The 16,133-nt window shown below is 41.5% G+C and overlaps 1 protein-coding gene across 3 annotated transcripts in view; it reads right to left on the minus strand.

Moving 5' to 3' along the window:
• The window catches only part of MSRB3 (methionine sulfoxide reductase B3), an 82,380-nt gene that overhangs the window by 33,828 nt on the left and 32,419 nt on the right, over positions 1-16,133 (minus strand). For all 3 annotated transcript variants that reach the window (XM_057425437.1, XM_057425435.1, XM_057425436.1), the window contains exons 3-5: positions 14,612-14,720; positions 12,717-12,794; positions 419-447 (exon numbers count right to left, since the gene is read on the minus strand). In XM_057425437.1, the coding sequence (XP_057281420.1) occupies positions 419-447; positions 12,717-12,794; positions 14,612-14,720 (216 nt within the window). The remainder of the gene's footprint in view (positions 1-418; positions 448-12,716; positions 12,795-14,611; positions 14,721-16,133) is intronic.

Genomic DNA, 16,133 nt, shown 5'->3' on the forward strand with positions numbered 1-16,133 from the left:
ACAGATAGGCTGCACTGACTTCAAATTCCCATGAAAAGTCTTCGTCCACCAGGAAGAAAAACATTCTCCCTTAAAGCAGTGATCATTCTCCAGCTTGACTTCAATCCTCCATTTGCTTTAGTCTGTATTATCATTTATTTGTGTTATAATTTTTCCGGATCAATTAAAGCCTGTCGCAAGATACATCTTCCTGATCATCTTTTGGGAAAATGTAAAGAGACGGGAACTAATGAAAGGAATGAAAGCAAATGTTTCACAGCAATAATGCTGTTTCCAGAGGGTGAGAAATGAAGATCCTTTTTAAGACTGACCTACCCCAGTTTGTTTAAAACTAAACTGAACTCGAACTGATAAACTACTCTTTTGAGATTAACCTGAATAGTGTACATTGAGCAAAACACTGTAAATTTAAACATACCTGAGTTGGAGTCAAACTTCGTTTCTGACCTGCAAAAGAAAATAAAAAGATCATAAGTTACAAGAACTGATTTATGCCACAAAAGCCATTTATCAGACTGATCCCCCCAGCAAACATCATCTTTAACAAGACTGCCTACTTCTGTATGTTAATATTTAATGCATTTATGGGCATTTGAACCCAAATAGTAACTATTATCTTTAATATCTGTTTTTTTTTAATAGCGTCAAGTTAAAAAGAAGATATTTTAAAAGACAAATCACAAAATGAATGCAGAAAATAGAATATAAATTCAAACCAGGATTTAACTGTATGCTGTGAATCATGGCACACAGTTGTTCCTATGAAATAAATATTGTTTTCATTCATTTTCATTTTTGAAAAGTCATTAAGAGGATTTAATTTATTCATGAATGTTTCCAATCTATTTTTGAAGCAGATACCATTTCATTAATGTCATATGTATTGTATCCAATGATCTGTACTTAATTGTACAACATCCTAGGAGGGTTTTGTTTGTGTGTGTCTTCAATTTACTCACTCTGCACATAGGAATAAGCGGTTTGATTTCCTTAAAAGTGGAAAGCAGGGGGTGGGAGAGAGGGAGAGAGGAAGGGAGCCAGACCTAAGTTTTAACTTGTTTTAAAAGTCTTTGTAAAAAGACAATGATGTGTGCATTATGCACCATTAGCTTTGGTTGTGCACTGCAGATTTTTCCCTCTCTAACAAGCACCGTTTTCTTCTAAGGGCTTAGCACTTAGCAAATGAACCCTATAACCTGTATATTTAATAAAAGGAAGAAAAAATTAGCCCTTGTGGGAACATCATGTTTCAGATATAGGTTAATAATACTTGTAAATGTAGAAGCCTTTGAAGATCTCAATTCAACTGTGGGAAAACTTAAGTTGGGTAATTACTCTCAAGATGCTGCTGATGTGCTGTCAAGCAGAATTAACCCTATGACTAGGCCTATCTACACAATCTGCTTTAGGACAGCATTGTCTATATCGGGCTCTCAAACCAATTAACAGGCATGTTCCAATCAGATTTATATCGCCCACTAACAATCAATTGCACACACGGTCATGGCTGTCACAGCAGGACGCGAGGTCCGACCAGCAGGAGACCTGTTAAAGGATGTTACGTTGGCAGCAAAATGCACTTCCCCACAAATTCCAAGGAGGAAGTACAATGTTGGATCCTTTTACATTGCAACAAGCAGGGGATGTTTTGGGGGAAGTTACAGTCCTTTTTTTCAAAAATAAATGACTGAAGCTCAAGAACTAATTGCAGGTTTATTTTTTCTTTTAGTTTGAAAGCTTGCACATGCAGGTACGTGTAGATGTATTTTATATGTGCTCCATATATTTTATATAATTGGCACTGTAATTCCATACCAAAGATCTATGCTACAGCCAACAAATATCAAAGCAATCATGGTTTAAAAAATGAACACATTCACACTATTAGCTACAGATAAAGCCAAGAAAGGAAACAACTCCCTTCTTCCTTCCTGCTCATTCTCCACCTTCTCCCAGTGCTCCCAGTCCTTTATGTCTTAAATATAACTCTCAAGTGGCAAAGAGATGGAAGGGAAAAACATACTTATGTTCTTAACTGGTACTAATAAAGTACCACCAAAAGCACGGAACAAAGAAAGTGTGCTGTAGATGTGCCTTCACGAATATCACCACCAGTAACTGCCATGAGCAGTGTATTTCATTTGGTATTTATGACCAGCAGGATAAAGTCCCCACCTTACCAAAAGTGTGTGCTGGTAACTGGGAGGAATTCCACTGAGTTCCAGGTAAAACTCAGCATTGTATTTACAATATTCTCCTCAAGCTGCAGCCTAGAGGACCGTCTAGACTATTCTCTCATGCGCATCACTGTATCAGCAGCACCTCATGACCTACACGGTCAGAGCCAACATATGAATCCTACCCTCAGTGTCTGTTTATCTGCACGATCAACTTCTTGCTGCTTAAATTCCTTATACTTGGTGTAAGTTGGACAAAGACCTTGATCCTCAGCCTGCATGGCTTGACACGGCCATACACACTGCAACCTGCAGCATCAAGAAGCTGTCCCAGAGGCCAACACTGCAGTGAGTACATGAGGAGGAGGGTCACCAGGGTCACTGGGCACTGTAATGTGTACCAAAGCCCCAAACAGTCATAAATTACTGGACACAAATCAGAAAGCTGATATGGGGTGATAAATGAATAGAACTTTGTCTAGCAACAGAGGAATAGCTATGAAAGAAAACACAACATGGGAGGTAGCATTAGAAGCCATCAAGAGGGGAGGGTCACCTACTTTATGGTCACCATGTCACCTTGGGAAAACAATGCAAAACTTAGGACACAGCATTACAGAGATTGTCAAGAGATCTTAGAAGGGCACAGAAAAAAGGGAGGAAAATACCGAAGTGTCTTTGGCACTGCAAATAAGCAACAAGTAGTAGATGTGAGAGAAGCACCATGCAAGAACACAGTCACCTTGAGTACTTGAAGGAATGACCAAACTTTCAGCGATTTCGGTCAACCAGGACTTTTCCCCTAGATCTGCCAGTATCTACATATTTTTCTTGACAGCATACTAGACAAAGGTATCAGACATTAGTTGCACATAGACGTTAAAAATATGCAACTAAAAAATGGCCAATAGGTTAAAAATAAATGCTGAAAGTATGTCCCAAGGGGATGTTCTGCTACACACAGGAATATTCACTCTGACTCCTTTATGCTTCTAGAACTACTGTCAACTAGAAGGAAAACTTCTTTATATATTATTTTTTATCATTGTACATACTCTGATAGCCAACCTAAGCATCCTACCAGACAACATTCACCTTACAGAGGCAGGCATTGACTGTACAAACTGCCTTTCATCACACTCAGAAGGGGATAAAAACAACAACCACAAGCACAGAATAGCCTTGCACATATTTTCTCTACTTTTGTCACATAGGAGTACTCTGAAAGTCAGGGAATCATTCACAAATATCTTCATAAAGAAATCTATACGCATGAATGAGAGCAAGAGGGTATTTATAAAGTGCTTTCTAACTGTGATATGGCTCAAATATACGCAACACATGGCAATACAAAAGCCAAGTAGCTCAGCTACCAACACAATATGCAAGGAAATAGTGAGCTACTGGAAAGGTTTAGCTAAAAGCAAGGTGCTGCGATACTTTTAAAGATCCCAGAAATAATGAAAACAAACACAAACAATAAAACTCATGATGGTCATTTTATCTGTACTGCAAAGAGGTGCAGGATTTCTATCTGCTCCTTTTGAAAGGCACCGTAAACCAGATGCTCAGACTGCCAAGTACTGAGAAAGAAAGAGGAACTGAGTAATGATACTCGGCATGTGTTCCTAAAGTGTGGATTTTGAGCTATTGCTTTCCAAAGCATGACTGAACTGCAGTCACACAGGGCCACGTACTATAGCATGACCAGATACACTGCAACTGAAGGTAACACACGTTTGCTGTTTGCCATTAAAACAGGCTTTTGGCAGGGAGAGGTGAAAGAGGATTTACTGCAGAACCTCTACTGTTGCGTTACAACTGCCTTTTTCTTTCACGTGTTTTGATGAAATCTTCAATGGGTTTTGTTGAAGCCCAACACTGGGAATAGCCTTTGAAAGCCCTACAGCTCTCTCAGAAAGCACCTGATGAACCCTCTGCAGTTCTAAACCTTTTGTTTTAACACTGAAGGGTCATTGACTCCTCTTGGCTTTCTTACACCTTTGCATTAGCAGTTTATACCAGGCTGTTCCTTTGCAAGGTTTTGCTTCAAGTATGCTAAACACAACATTGGTAGGGGCAGACATTCAGAATACCCCTCCCCTCTGAAAAGGACTCTGAATAAAGATGTGTTACAGAGGTAAAGGTTATAGGTGCAGCTCTGGTACAGCTTCATTTTCAAAGAAAGAACTTTACTTCGTATTGGCATGGGCAGTTTGCTGAAAAAACAGGGATCGAGCAGGCTCCTGATGCAGTCCAAGCCAACCGATGTCCTGGCCCAGGTGACTGAGCAGAATAATATCATTCCTCTGTCTTTGCTGTTTGCCTCCAATAGTACAGCAAATACCACTCTGGAATACCAGTGTTCTTGGTTACATCAATGCTAGCAAGCTAAAGAAGGCCAGGATGGAAATGGTCAGTTGTAAACACGTCCCTGGACACCGTGTTGGCCTGTATCATGTTCATGAGAACTAGCACTCTCCTAGACAAGTCCTGGCCAAGCTGCAGGGGATGCTCATGCCAGCCACCACTGCCTACCACAACCAGGATGAACCAGGCCACTCTGTTTCAGAGGAGAGTAATTTAGGCTAACGAACACAAGCCATGTCTTGTCACTTGCCTTAGGGCTGGAGAACAGACTTTTGTCCATTTTATTTACGGGCATGGATACAGCCCTTCTGAAAATGCAAACTATTGCTTGGAAGCAGTCACTGATCTCACTCATGAGCCTGAGTTCCAAAGAACAAGGCAAGCTTCCAGAAAGAAAAACACAGCAGTATTCCAACATAAAAATTAATCCCTGATGTAACTACCTAGGAATTTATGAGACCCGCACCATCAGGGAATTTGAGAAGCCCCCAGGCATCAAGAACCAACCAGTTCTTTGGGCAGCAGAAGGAGTAAAGCCTGGCTTGCTGCTGCGTTGTGGCTACAGGACAGATCCTAGAGTGTCTAAGGTGGCAAAACTACTCTCAGGTACTTCCCAGAGCGGGACATTCATAACGCCTCTCCCCCTTCCACCCTCATGTGAATTCTCTGTTATAATACAGTAATACATATATTATTTACAATAATATTATCTGTTATAATCTAATAATATAGTTGAACTCTTGCTCAGGTCTCCCCTCAGAGAGGGATTGAATGTGCAAGAATTTCATGAAAGTTTGAAGAACTTAATATCTCTGAGGTCTTACAGCTACTCCCCTGCCAAATTTGGCTGAAATTGGCAAGTAGATTAAATTATACAGTTCTCTCATTAGGAAAGGACTGACAAACAGACAGCATCATGCTGCAAGCATCCTTAGGAAGCCTAGTTAAAGATATGGTTTTAATCTTGCTTGCCAAGACAACAGAAAAAGGACTGATTCCACGTTGATGGGTGCTGTGACAGTTTCTGTTTGCATACTGATGAAAAGCCAAACTCAAAAAGAGCATTTTAACATCATGCTTCTGGGTGAGTTCTGTCTCAGAGTTTAGTTTCATGTGAGAGTTAAAAACAGGTAAATATAGAAATCTGCAGCTTCTGCAGTTAAAATCCGTAACAATCCACCCTACCTGAATATGTAGGGTACATACACACACAGAGTGAAGCATAATGTAGGTTAAGACCTGCTGAAAATTAGTTCTTCCAAGCAGGGTGAGTGAGGAACAGTCAATGCAAAGCAGTGTGAACTTCAAACAGGGGAAATGACAACCAGACTTAAAAGTTTACAAAGAATTCATTGAGATTTGATAGTGAAATATATCAATGAAATTCTTAATAAAATCTATCTATACATCTCTCTAGCATTATGGAAATCTTTGCATGTATTTCCTCTTATTTTGAAGTACCCTGAACAAGGATTTGCAATTCAGCTGTGCTCAGCAATAGGTAAATCAAAGCAATTTCGCAGGCTTGTCTCAATGAGACCTTAAAATATTTAAAATGTTTAATTTCAAGCCCCTTTTTCATTCTTTTGTTGGTTTTTGGTGTTTTCTTTTTTTGGATTCCTAGCACATTTCTCCTAAGAAATCTACATCCATATTTGCCTTTTGGAAAGGATACTCATTGAAATGTCCTCTGCCTAGCAAAGGGATGTAAGATCCCTCGTATTCCCGTCCTTGTTTTCACTGCCAGAGGTGTTATTATCCAGAGAACACAAGCAGCAGGAAACTGCAGGTTTGCTGTTCTTTTGGCTTGTAGCTGGCAGCCTTATCCAGTGGCCTTGGCCTGCAGTAATTCAGACTGTGCATTAATGCATTTCTGGGAGGCAACCAGCTGAGTACAATAGAGCTGATCTACTGAAGAAACAAGACCACGGGGCTCATGGACTGAGGAGAAAAATGAGATGAAGTGTTTCTCTTTTTCCAAAGTTGCTCTTGCTTTCCGAACGCAAGAATCTTGCCAGACTTCATTGCTTATATGAGGGTAGTGAAACGAACGTTCATCACCAGACAAGAAGCTGCCAGTTAGAGGATATTAAACACTACCCATGAGTTGATTAGGAGTGCAGAATCATTTGCTACAATGACCGCAGTTCCACTACGCCGTGCTTGCCAAGCATCCAGTGAAGAGAGCTTTTCCAGGAGGGCTGCCCAGCAGCTCCACCCAAGGGCAGAATTGTACCGTTCTTCCTCCAAGGGGCTCCTGGGGATCAAGAGGACAAAGCCCTGCTCCAAACCACCACAGCAAATAGTAATCACTAGGTCAAGTGCCAGCTGTGGCCCCATGCACAGCTGTGATAAGCTGTGCACAACTTAGCACATTTTCAGCATCCCAGTAGGATTAGATGTGGATTCAGCATTCAGGTACTTTCAGATGTGGAAGATGCCATGGGCTGTATTCACAGAGCAACCTGGTTGCAGGGACTGCAGTAAATAAGGCATTCGTATTGATGGTCATCTTTAGAGGTAACTTAAACCTCCAGACTCTAGATGGCTCTGAGGAAGATGAACTCTGCCATCTTGATTTTTGGTGAGATGATCAGGAGTGCACAAAAATTTCCCATCCAGCAGTGACATGCCAGACCCAAAACAATGGCTGGTTTTAACCAAAACATGATGAAGCAAGAAATCGACTGGAATGGGTTGCCCAGGGAGGTTGTGAATGCTCCATCCCTGGCAGTGTTCAAGGCCAGGTTGGACAAGGCCTTGGGTGACATGGTTTAGTGTTAAGGTGTCCCTGCCCACGGCAGGGAGGTTGGAACTAGATGATCTTAAGGTCCTTTCCAACCCTAACTATTCTATGATTCTATGATAGCAACTTTCCTAATTTTTAACACCATCAGCCTTTTCTAGGGGACAGTCACCAAAAAAATGCAGGAACTGTTGCAAGTTTTAGGATCATAGAATCATAGAACCGTTAGGGTTGGAAAGGACCTTAAGATCATCTAGTTCCAACCCCCCTGCCATGGGCAGGGACACCTCACACTAAACCATGCCACCCAAGGCTCTGTCCAACCTGGCCTTGAACACTGCCAGGGATGGAGCATTCACAACCTCCCTGGGCAACCCATTCCAGTGCCTCACCACCTTAACAGGAAAGAATTTCCTCCTTATATCCAATCTAAACTTCCCCTGTTTAAGTTTTAACCCGTTACCCCTTGTCCTATCACTACAGTCCCTAATGAAGAGTCCCTCCCCAGCATCCCTATAGGCCTCCTTCAGATACTGGAAGGCTGCTCTGAGGTCTCCACGCAGCCTTCTCTTCTCCAGGCTGAACAGCCCCAACTTTCTCAGCCTGTCTTCATACAGGAGGTGCTCCAGTCCCCTGATCATCCTCATGGCCCTTCTCTGGACTTGTTCCAACAGTTCCATGTCCTTTTTATGTTGAGGACACCAGAACTGCACACAATACTCCAAGTGAGGTCAAGCTTCTTGGAGCAACCCTAGTAAATATCTGGGTTTGGATGAGAACTGTTTGGTAATACTGCCTGATGACTGATTGAGCCAGCTTGTGCCCAGGCAGCCAAGAAGGCCAAGAGCATCCGGGCTTGTATCAGAAATAGTGTGGGCAGCAGTACTAGTAAAGTGATCATTCCCTGTACTTGGCACTGGTGAGGCCATATCTCACATCCTGCTTTCAGTTCTGGGCCCCTCACTACAAGGAAGACATTGAGATGCTGGATCAGGTCCAGAGAAGGGCAACGAAGCTGGTGAAGGGTCTGGGGCACAAGTCTTACGAGGAGCAGCTGAGGGACCTGGGGGGACTTAGTCTGGAGAAGAGAAGGCTCAGGGGAGACCTTATGGCTCTCTACAACTACCTGAAAGGAAGTTGTAGCAAGGTGGGGTTGGTCTCTTCTCCTAAATAACAAGTGATAGGATAAGATGAAATGGCCTCAAGTTGTGCCAGGTGAGGTTAAGACTGGATATTTGGAAAACTTTATTCACCAGAAAGAGCTGTCAAGCATTGGACCAGGCTGCCCAGGAAATTGGTTGAGTCACCATCCCTGGAGGTGTTTAAAAGACATGCAGACGTGGCACTGAGGGACACGGTTTAGTGGGAGACTTGGCAGTACTAGGTTAAGAGTTGGACTTGATGATCTGAAAGGTCTTTTCCAACCTAAAAAATTCTATGCTTCCGACATGGTAAGAGCTAACTTACCCCAAACAACTGTCATCAAACAAGCTGCTGGTTTTGACAAAGTTTTGTGAGGAAATGAGAGTCAGTCAGGGCTGATGAAGTTGCTCAAGTAGTTCTATTAGACGTCATTAGAGACACTACAGCAGTTACTTCATATGGGATATCCTAGCCAGATAGCCAGTGCTGATTTGTCATTTGGCCTGCTCAGAGGACATAAAGAAAGCATAAAGACCATTAATTAAGCACTCAGTCCTGGGGCAAGGAAATTCTTTGTACACATCTAGCCCAATGACTGAAATTCTCCTTTGTGTTGTGAAGTTAAGAGTGGTACAATGCTAATGGCACTGCAATATTGCCCTGTCACGTTGTGTTTTTCTCATGATTTGCTTTTGGATGTCACAGAGATGAGGAAGAGACCTGACACAGTTCAATGAAAATCACATGAAAACATGACATGAATACGGGTATTGCTGTTTCTCCGAGTGCATGTTCAGAAGAGCCAATGCCATTACCAAGAATTCCTTCCAGGAAGCAATAAAGGCAGCACTGGGTGATTTATGAAGACTTGGCAATTCATTCCTTGGCCCTAAAAACTGGAAACTGACACAACAATAATATTTCTTTTTTTTTCAAACGGAAATCATTCTCCCAGGCTTCCCAGTTCCCATCCATACCACATCTTTCTCACAGAGATCCTGCATATGGTAACGGACACGACCGTAGTTTATTAAACATTGAAGAGCTCCTCTTGTATGGCAATAGCAGGAGCTGTGGATTCCACTTGGGTCCATTCTAACCTGCTCTTGCTGTGGCTATGGACAGAATGGTACTTTTGCAGAGTGTACAACAAAATACCTTGGAAAATGGAAGTAGGTGCCATCCTGCAAATACACACAGACCTTAGAAAATGCTGATGATTGGAGTGGTGTAAGTGGCTCCCTGTGAACCGATACTGAAACACACAACCTTCCTGCCATGATAAACATGGCTCAAAAAGTAATAATATGAGCAGGTATAACTGATAAGCGCGAGGGTTTTTTTCTTTGGCTGATCAGTTTTCTATCAATCAGAGGAGTGTGCTGCACTGTGACATGCTCCAGCTGCACCAGGTGAGGTCCAGTGACAGGGAAGAGATGAAAAAACACCCTAGAGAAAGGTGGGGGAAAGAGGGCTGATGATTTTAGCTTAAGCTTGCAGCTAGGCTGGAGTAAGCATAGCACAAAACCACACAGGGGTTGGCTTGCAGAAAAGGAGGTCCTTGAGATTAGTTTATTGTCTCCCTCATTTATTGCTTTCTATAGGCAGCTGTACCTGGATGTGGGAGACTGTCTGGCATGAAAGTTCAGAGATGGAACAATTAGATTCAAAGGCATGATTATGGATTTTATGTGTGAGGCACCTTTGTAGAAAAAGTCAAAGCATGCTCTCCATAAAGCTTGGGAGGTTTCTCATAACACTAGTACAAGTAGTACATAACACTAGGTAGATGAAGAGATGTTAAATTCCTAATTGTTTCTTTTATCTTTCTTGTGATAGAGACAGAGTTCTGTTTTAGAGACGTACCAAAAACCAGGTCTTTCATCTGGAGTGTAAAATTCATGTGTTCCCTGACCTCATGTGTCACACAGTAATGAAACAACGTAAATCAGAAATGTTAAAAGTTGAAGTTTGTTAATATTACTGCTGAAGCTCCAGTCTCTTTCCCAGTTAAACTGACAGGTCCACAGTCCAAATATATATATTTACAACGACACAAAGGAAAAAAAATTAATGGACACCCAATGAGAAACAAATGGAATGAATGCAAGTTTCAGATTACTATCTGCAATATAAAAAAAAGAAAAGAAATGCTACCATAAAACCAACTTGCATTTTAAATGGGGCAATGGTATTTCTTTGTATTGTACTACCACCTCACTCTTCAGAAAATACTTCAGTGGTTTACACTCTGTTGGAAAATGTAGTAGACAGCATACATTTGGTATTCTCTTATCTATGTTTCCTTCTCACTTTTTTAGCTGGTTGAAGCAGTCACCAAGATACAGGAATGCATCTTCCCTATTTGAGGAAGACATTATATACTGATATTTTGGGGTCAGTAAAACAAAAGAAGATAGATCCCTCTTGGCCTCTCCATTTCTTCCCACCTTTGCCAGCCACTTTGGAACAACTGGATGAATTTGATGCAGACCGGAGGTGGCAAGAGCCACACAAAGACTTTGGGGAGAATGGGGTAAGGCCAGTTCAGCCTTGGGACACATTAGCCAGATGGTTTTTTCAGGTGCCCATTGGCCTGGGATTTATTAAAAATAAAAGCCAACTTCCCTCTTTCCCTCTCTCTCCTCCCATAAAATCCATGGGGAGTCTCCAAGAGAATCAGAAAACAGGGACATTTCCATACAACTCATTTCACATAGAGAAATCCAACTCATTAACTCAAAAAAGTCAAGACTATGCCAAAGCATACTGTGCACTTGAGATAATCACAGGTAAGTCTCATATGGCAGGCTTTTCTCACATTAAATAGATTCAGAAAGCAACTGGAAACTGGTTCACATTCACTTATGTGAACTACTGCTGTCCAAATCTCACCCCAATAAAAGAAAACAAACTACTCTTTCTCCAGCAGATGATAAAAAGGAAGCCAGTCTTGAAGAGAGAAGGTGAAATCCTTGCTCCATTGCATTTATTTGCCAAATTTGAATTTACTTCAATAGAGCCGGGATTTCGCCCATAAAGATTTAGCTATAGTAAGCAGGGGAACGTCTAAACAGCAGAGTAGAAAACCAGGTTATGGGGACTTTAGATCCCCACTTTGTATCGCCAAGCCAAGCACCACAGTAACACACGACATGAGAATATTGCCTTGGCTGAGTTCACAAACGTCAGTTTTCCAACTCAAAAGATTTACATTATTACTTAAGTTTCTGCAGGTAATCCTCCTAACAGATAAATCAAACCTAACTGAGATGAACTGCTTCTTTCATCTTTGCAGACAGACTCTTGAGAACAACTATCACTGTCACATCTGGTGATACTGGAGCTACATCAGTTTTATCTTCCTTTATAACCTATTACTGACCCAACTTCCTGCATTATTAGCTCTATCCTGACCATCCTGCTTCACGCTGCTATAAAGGAATCTCTTCAAGTGAGATGGACTGAGACAGTGTGAAATGAGGGAAAAAAAACAAGCAAAAACCTGAAATTCTTCATCAGAATGAACACAAGCAGCCAGAAATAATAATAAAAACAGACATACACAACTGAATCCCTGCAGAACAATGCAGTGATTGAGAGAATTCAATCAGCACTGCTTCTAGCACCAAATTTAGGGCCATAATTCCCACAGTACTTCTAAAGAGCATTTTTCATGCAATACAATTTCTTTCTTAGTCCTTAACTGAATCCCTAAACCAGCTCTCCATGTGTGCTAATAGGGATGGAAGAAAATGCAGTAAGTATTGCAATTTTCCTGACTTTCGTTTTCTTAACTGCTTGGATTCCCCCCAAAAATCTACTTTTTTCTCCGTTATCAGATAGAATGCTGTAGCATGGATGCAACGTGGCCGTCTGGGATGCAGATCTTAAAGCTCCCTGTGAGTAATGCTAACAGCCAAAACTCAGTATCTGTCAGCACAGTGAAAGACAGCGTTACAATTACATGGCATGGCTGCATATGAGAAATAAAAAAAAAGAATTATTACTTTTTTTCTGTCAAATCACCTATTTTATCTGAAGGTTATATCTTATTTCGTAAATTATTTATTTACTAAATATTTACTAAATCTTTACTATAAGACTAATTTTACTATAGCATTATTATTTACATTTCTTCTTTCGTACCCCTTATCAATTTGAATGACTGAAATGATTTTATGCAATTACCTAAGTACTGGAATATGAACAAAATCACACAAGAACACAGCACATAAACTAAGAGACAGAAATCTCAAAGCTATATTTAGCATACTCACTTGAATAAAGGAGTCCCACAAACAACACATTTGTATATTCCTTGAGCTTTATGATGTGTGTACTCCCCCTCAAAGGCACTGGGAAAACAACAATACTACATTTTAAAAATAAATTCAGGAATCTGGGGGGGTTAACTATTAAATTAGCCAAGACTTAAGGAAAACGTTACAGAAAGAAAGAAAAAAAAAGAGCAAACCACGATTTAAAAGTTGGCAGTTGCGTTTTATTAAAGGCAGCAAATAAAGCAGGCGCAGGAAAAGGGGAATGTCCTCATTAGCGTGCCTCAGGTGTTACGTACCATGCAAGAGGAAGCAAGCTGTCCCACAGCTCTCAACAACAACAAAAAGGGAAAATCTGGACTCTTCCCCCTGTTTGGCAAGTGTTAACTTTGTGTAAACAGGGCTGTCTGATGTGGGGCTGAGCCTGCCTAGGACGGGCTCTGGGTCTGCCTGGGGAGCATGCCAGCAGCGGTGGGCTCGGCTGCTGAGGTGGCCGAGGTGTGAAGCATCCGGTGCTGACCTGGTGCTGGGTGAGGCTGCGATGGGCTGCCGGGGCGCAGAGGCATTGTAGCTGAAAATACAATAATTGCTCCGCGATTTCAAGCTGTGCACGCCTTATATTTTTAGTTGAAAAGCAATATTACAGCTTTAAGGGAATATTTTTCTAAGTTAACAATCTAAAAGGCTAGGAGGTCATTCATCTAATACGAATCAGCTGCACTCGCCCAACAAAAAGCCTATGTGCTCAGCAGCTTGTTTTTATTATCCTTTCACCCTTTTTATGAGGTCCAATTTTTTTTTATAAACAGGATTTTTAAGAATGACCTAATCTCCGATTGTTTGTGTGCATTAAATCACGTTGTTGGTCCCGTACACAAGAGTGAGGAGGGCCGGGGTGGGGGGACGCAGGCTCCCGGCAGAGGCCAGCATCCCCCTGCCCTTCTGGGGCTGCGGCAGATGAAGGGGGCCGGGGCGGAGAGGGGGAACACCAACCTGCTGCTCCCCCTTTCCCAGCAGATTCGGTACGTGCTGTCGGGAAGAGCGCTGCTGGTTAACTGGGACCCCACATGCAGTGGAGAGCTCTTTCAGGTCATGAATGAAAACAAGCAGTTACATCATTAGTACGTTTGGAGCAGAGGTAAAGCCAGGGCCTTATGCCAAGCTCAGTGGTATAAATTAGACAACAAAAAATGGCTAGGCCTTGGCAAGTTACCTTCATGCTGGAATCAGCTGAGAGAGACTTTATTCACTAAAAACAATCTTGGAAGCGAGTCTGTCTTTTTTTTCCTCCAGGACTCAGGGCTGGCTTCCAGCGACTAAAGCCATGTGAGGGCAGTTATTGAAAATTTTTGACATTCCAACCACAAATGAGCCAATAAATACCTTCTCCACATGTGCTTCAAAAAGAAATTGGAGTGGGGTGGAAAAGAACTAAATTATGCTACCTTCTTTCTGCAGCCAAAACGTCTATACTTACAATGGCCACCTTCAAACCTCCAGCCTCCTGGCATGGGGCCATTTCCCTCGTGGTTCTGCTTACTGCGATGTCTTCCAAAAAAAAGTGTATCTAAACTGCTATTACTTCCACACATTTCGTAGTAAACTAAAAACAGACTCTAAACATGAGCCGGGTGACTTTATAAGACATGCAGTGTTCATTAAAACAGAAAGTCACACAAGACCCCTGGCCTTGGCCCCCATGCTGCAGATGCTTGTCTTTGCAGTGGTGTTAATTTGTAGGGGTTAGTAAACAAGTGCAGAAATCCCAGGGTAAAAAAAAAAAAATAACAAAGCCAAAAACTTGGTGGGGAAGGTGAGGAAGCACCAGGAAGAGGAGGCGGAGAACAGAAAGATGCCTGTGCTGTGAGGACTGTGTTTCCTTCATCCTGCCTTACCTTTCAGTCCCCTTCTCCTGAGTGACATGGTACTGCAAGGGTGTCAGCCGCTTCCTCAGCTCCTCCTGGGAAAAGACCACCTTACAGTCCTTTTTATCCCTACATGACCCTGCAAAAGGGAGAGGATATGGGAGAAGGAGCCTTTTTAGCTTAAATCCTGAATAATTGCTTTGGCAGACGGCCACAGCATAGCTTCTGCATTCACTTGTCAATGACCAGACCGGTCCCTAATGCACGAAGAATGGCTCAGCTGAACTGCAGCTGATTATTTCTTCAAATCCAAGTTTAAAAAAGAATTTTGTTTGAGTGCCAGGTGATTCCACTGGAGCAGTGACAACGTGCTACAGCCAAAGCCCTTCGGTGTGTTATACACTGAATGGTTGCGCACACAAAATCATTCACAAGAAAGGAACATTTTTCCAACCATTATAAAAAAAAAAGAGAAAAAAAATCTGCAAAACAAAAACTAACTGCAGCTGAAAGGTTCTTTGCAAGACATCTGTATTGGAGACTAATGGTAATGGGCATATGATGTTCAGCCATAACATCCAACAATTCCATTAAATTTTAAAGTAGCTGAAAAACAATTCTGAATCGTTAGAATTCCAGTCAGGTTGATTTAGCTTCTAGTTGCAACCTCATCTTTTCACTTTACAACGTTAACCATTGAATTTTTTCACTGTTGAAGCACTAAAATAGGAGCCCTGAAGTGCAATTCCTTTATGCACAAAGCCGTACAAGGTTCAACAATAAACGTGTAAAAATTAGGGTTGCCACTGAAGTTCCCCCCCCCCCTGAAAATCTCATGCTTTGTTTAGTTCACACAGAAAATCACAGGACAACGTAAGGATTACTGTAAAAAATTATTTGTGCAGTGCAAAATTTCACATCAGGAAAGAAAAAACAACAATAAAGCTGCTTTTGAGAATGACAACCCCCAAAGTAGGAACAGAAATTGCCCCATATTCAAGTAACTTTGATAATCGCTTGCAAAAATTAGCTGACAAAATACAGCAGGGAAAAAGCTCTCTAATTGTGACAGTAATTAAAATATGGTACAATTAGAAATAAACAGTCCTGACAAAAATATTTTTTGCTAGTAATGTATATACACTCATAAAAAGACCAATTGTGTTCCCAAAGTAGAGGGAACAGAGCTACCCATCTGTATGTCATTTAGTACAGGAGAGGCAATGGCAGGTTTAAATTACATGGTATTGGATTGCAATTTCCTAACATTGGATGCTTTTCTGCTTTTTTACCTTGAGTCATTACTAAGGAGCGTTCATAAAAAGTAGCTTAAAGCACAGATGCTTGCAAATCATTTAAGAAAAGATGTTTCTTTCTTCCTCCCCCTCTTCTTTTCTCATGTTTCTAATGTGTGGGGGTGGGTGAAGAGGGGAGAAAGAAAAAGAATAATGCTGTTGGTCACTACTGACTAACCCTAGGAAGTATTTTCAGGAAGAAAAAAGTAAAATTGAAAACATCTGATTGAAGTAAATAGTGCAAACATAAAAAGCTT

Source organism: Pezoporus wallicus, unplaced genomic scaffold (assembly GCF_028554395.1).
Source record: "Pezoporus wallicus isolate ANWC-B61680 ecotype Strahan unplaced genomic scaffold, APGP_CSIRO_Pwel_v1 contig_4722, whole genome shotgun sequence".
NCBI classification, from domain to species: Eukaryota; Metazoa; Chordata; class Aves; order Psittaciformes; family Psittacidae; genus Pezoporus; species Pezoporus wallicus.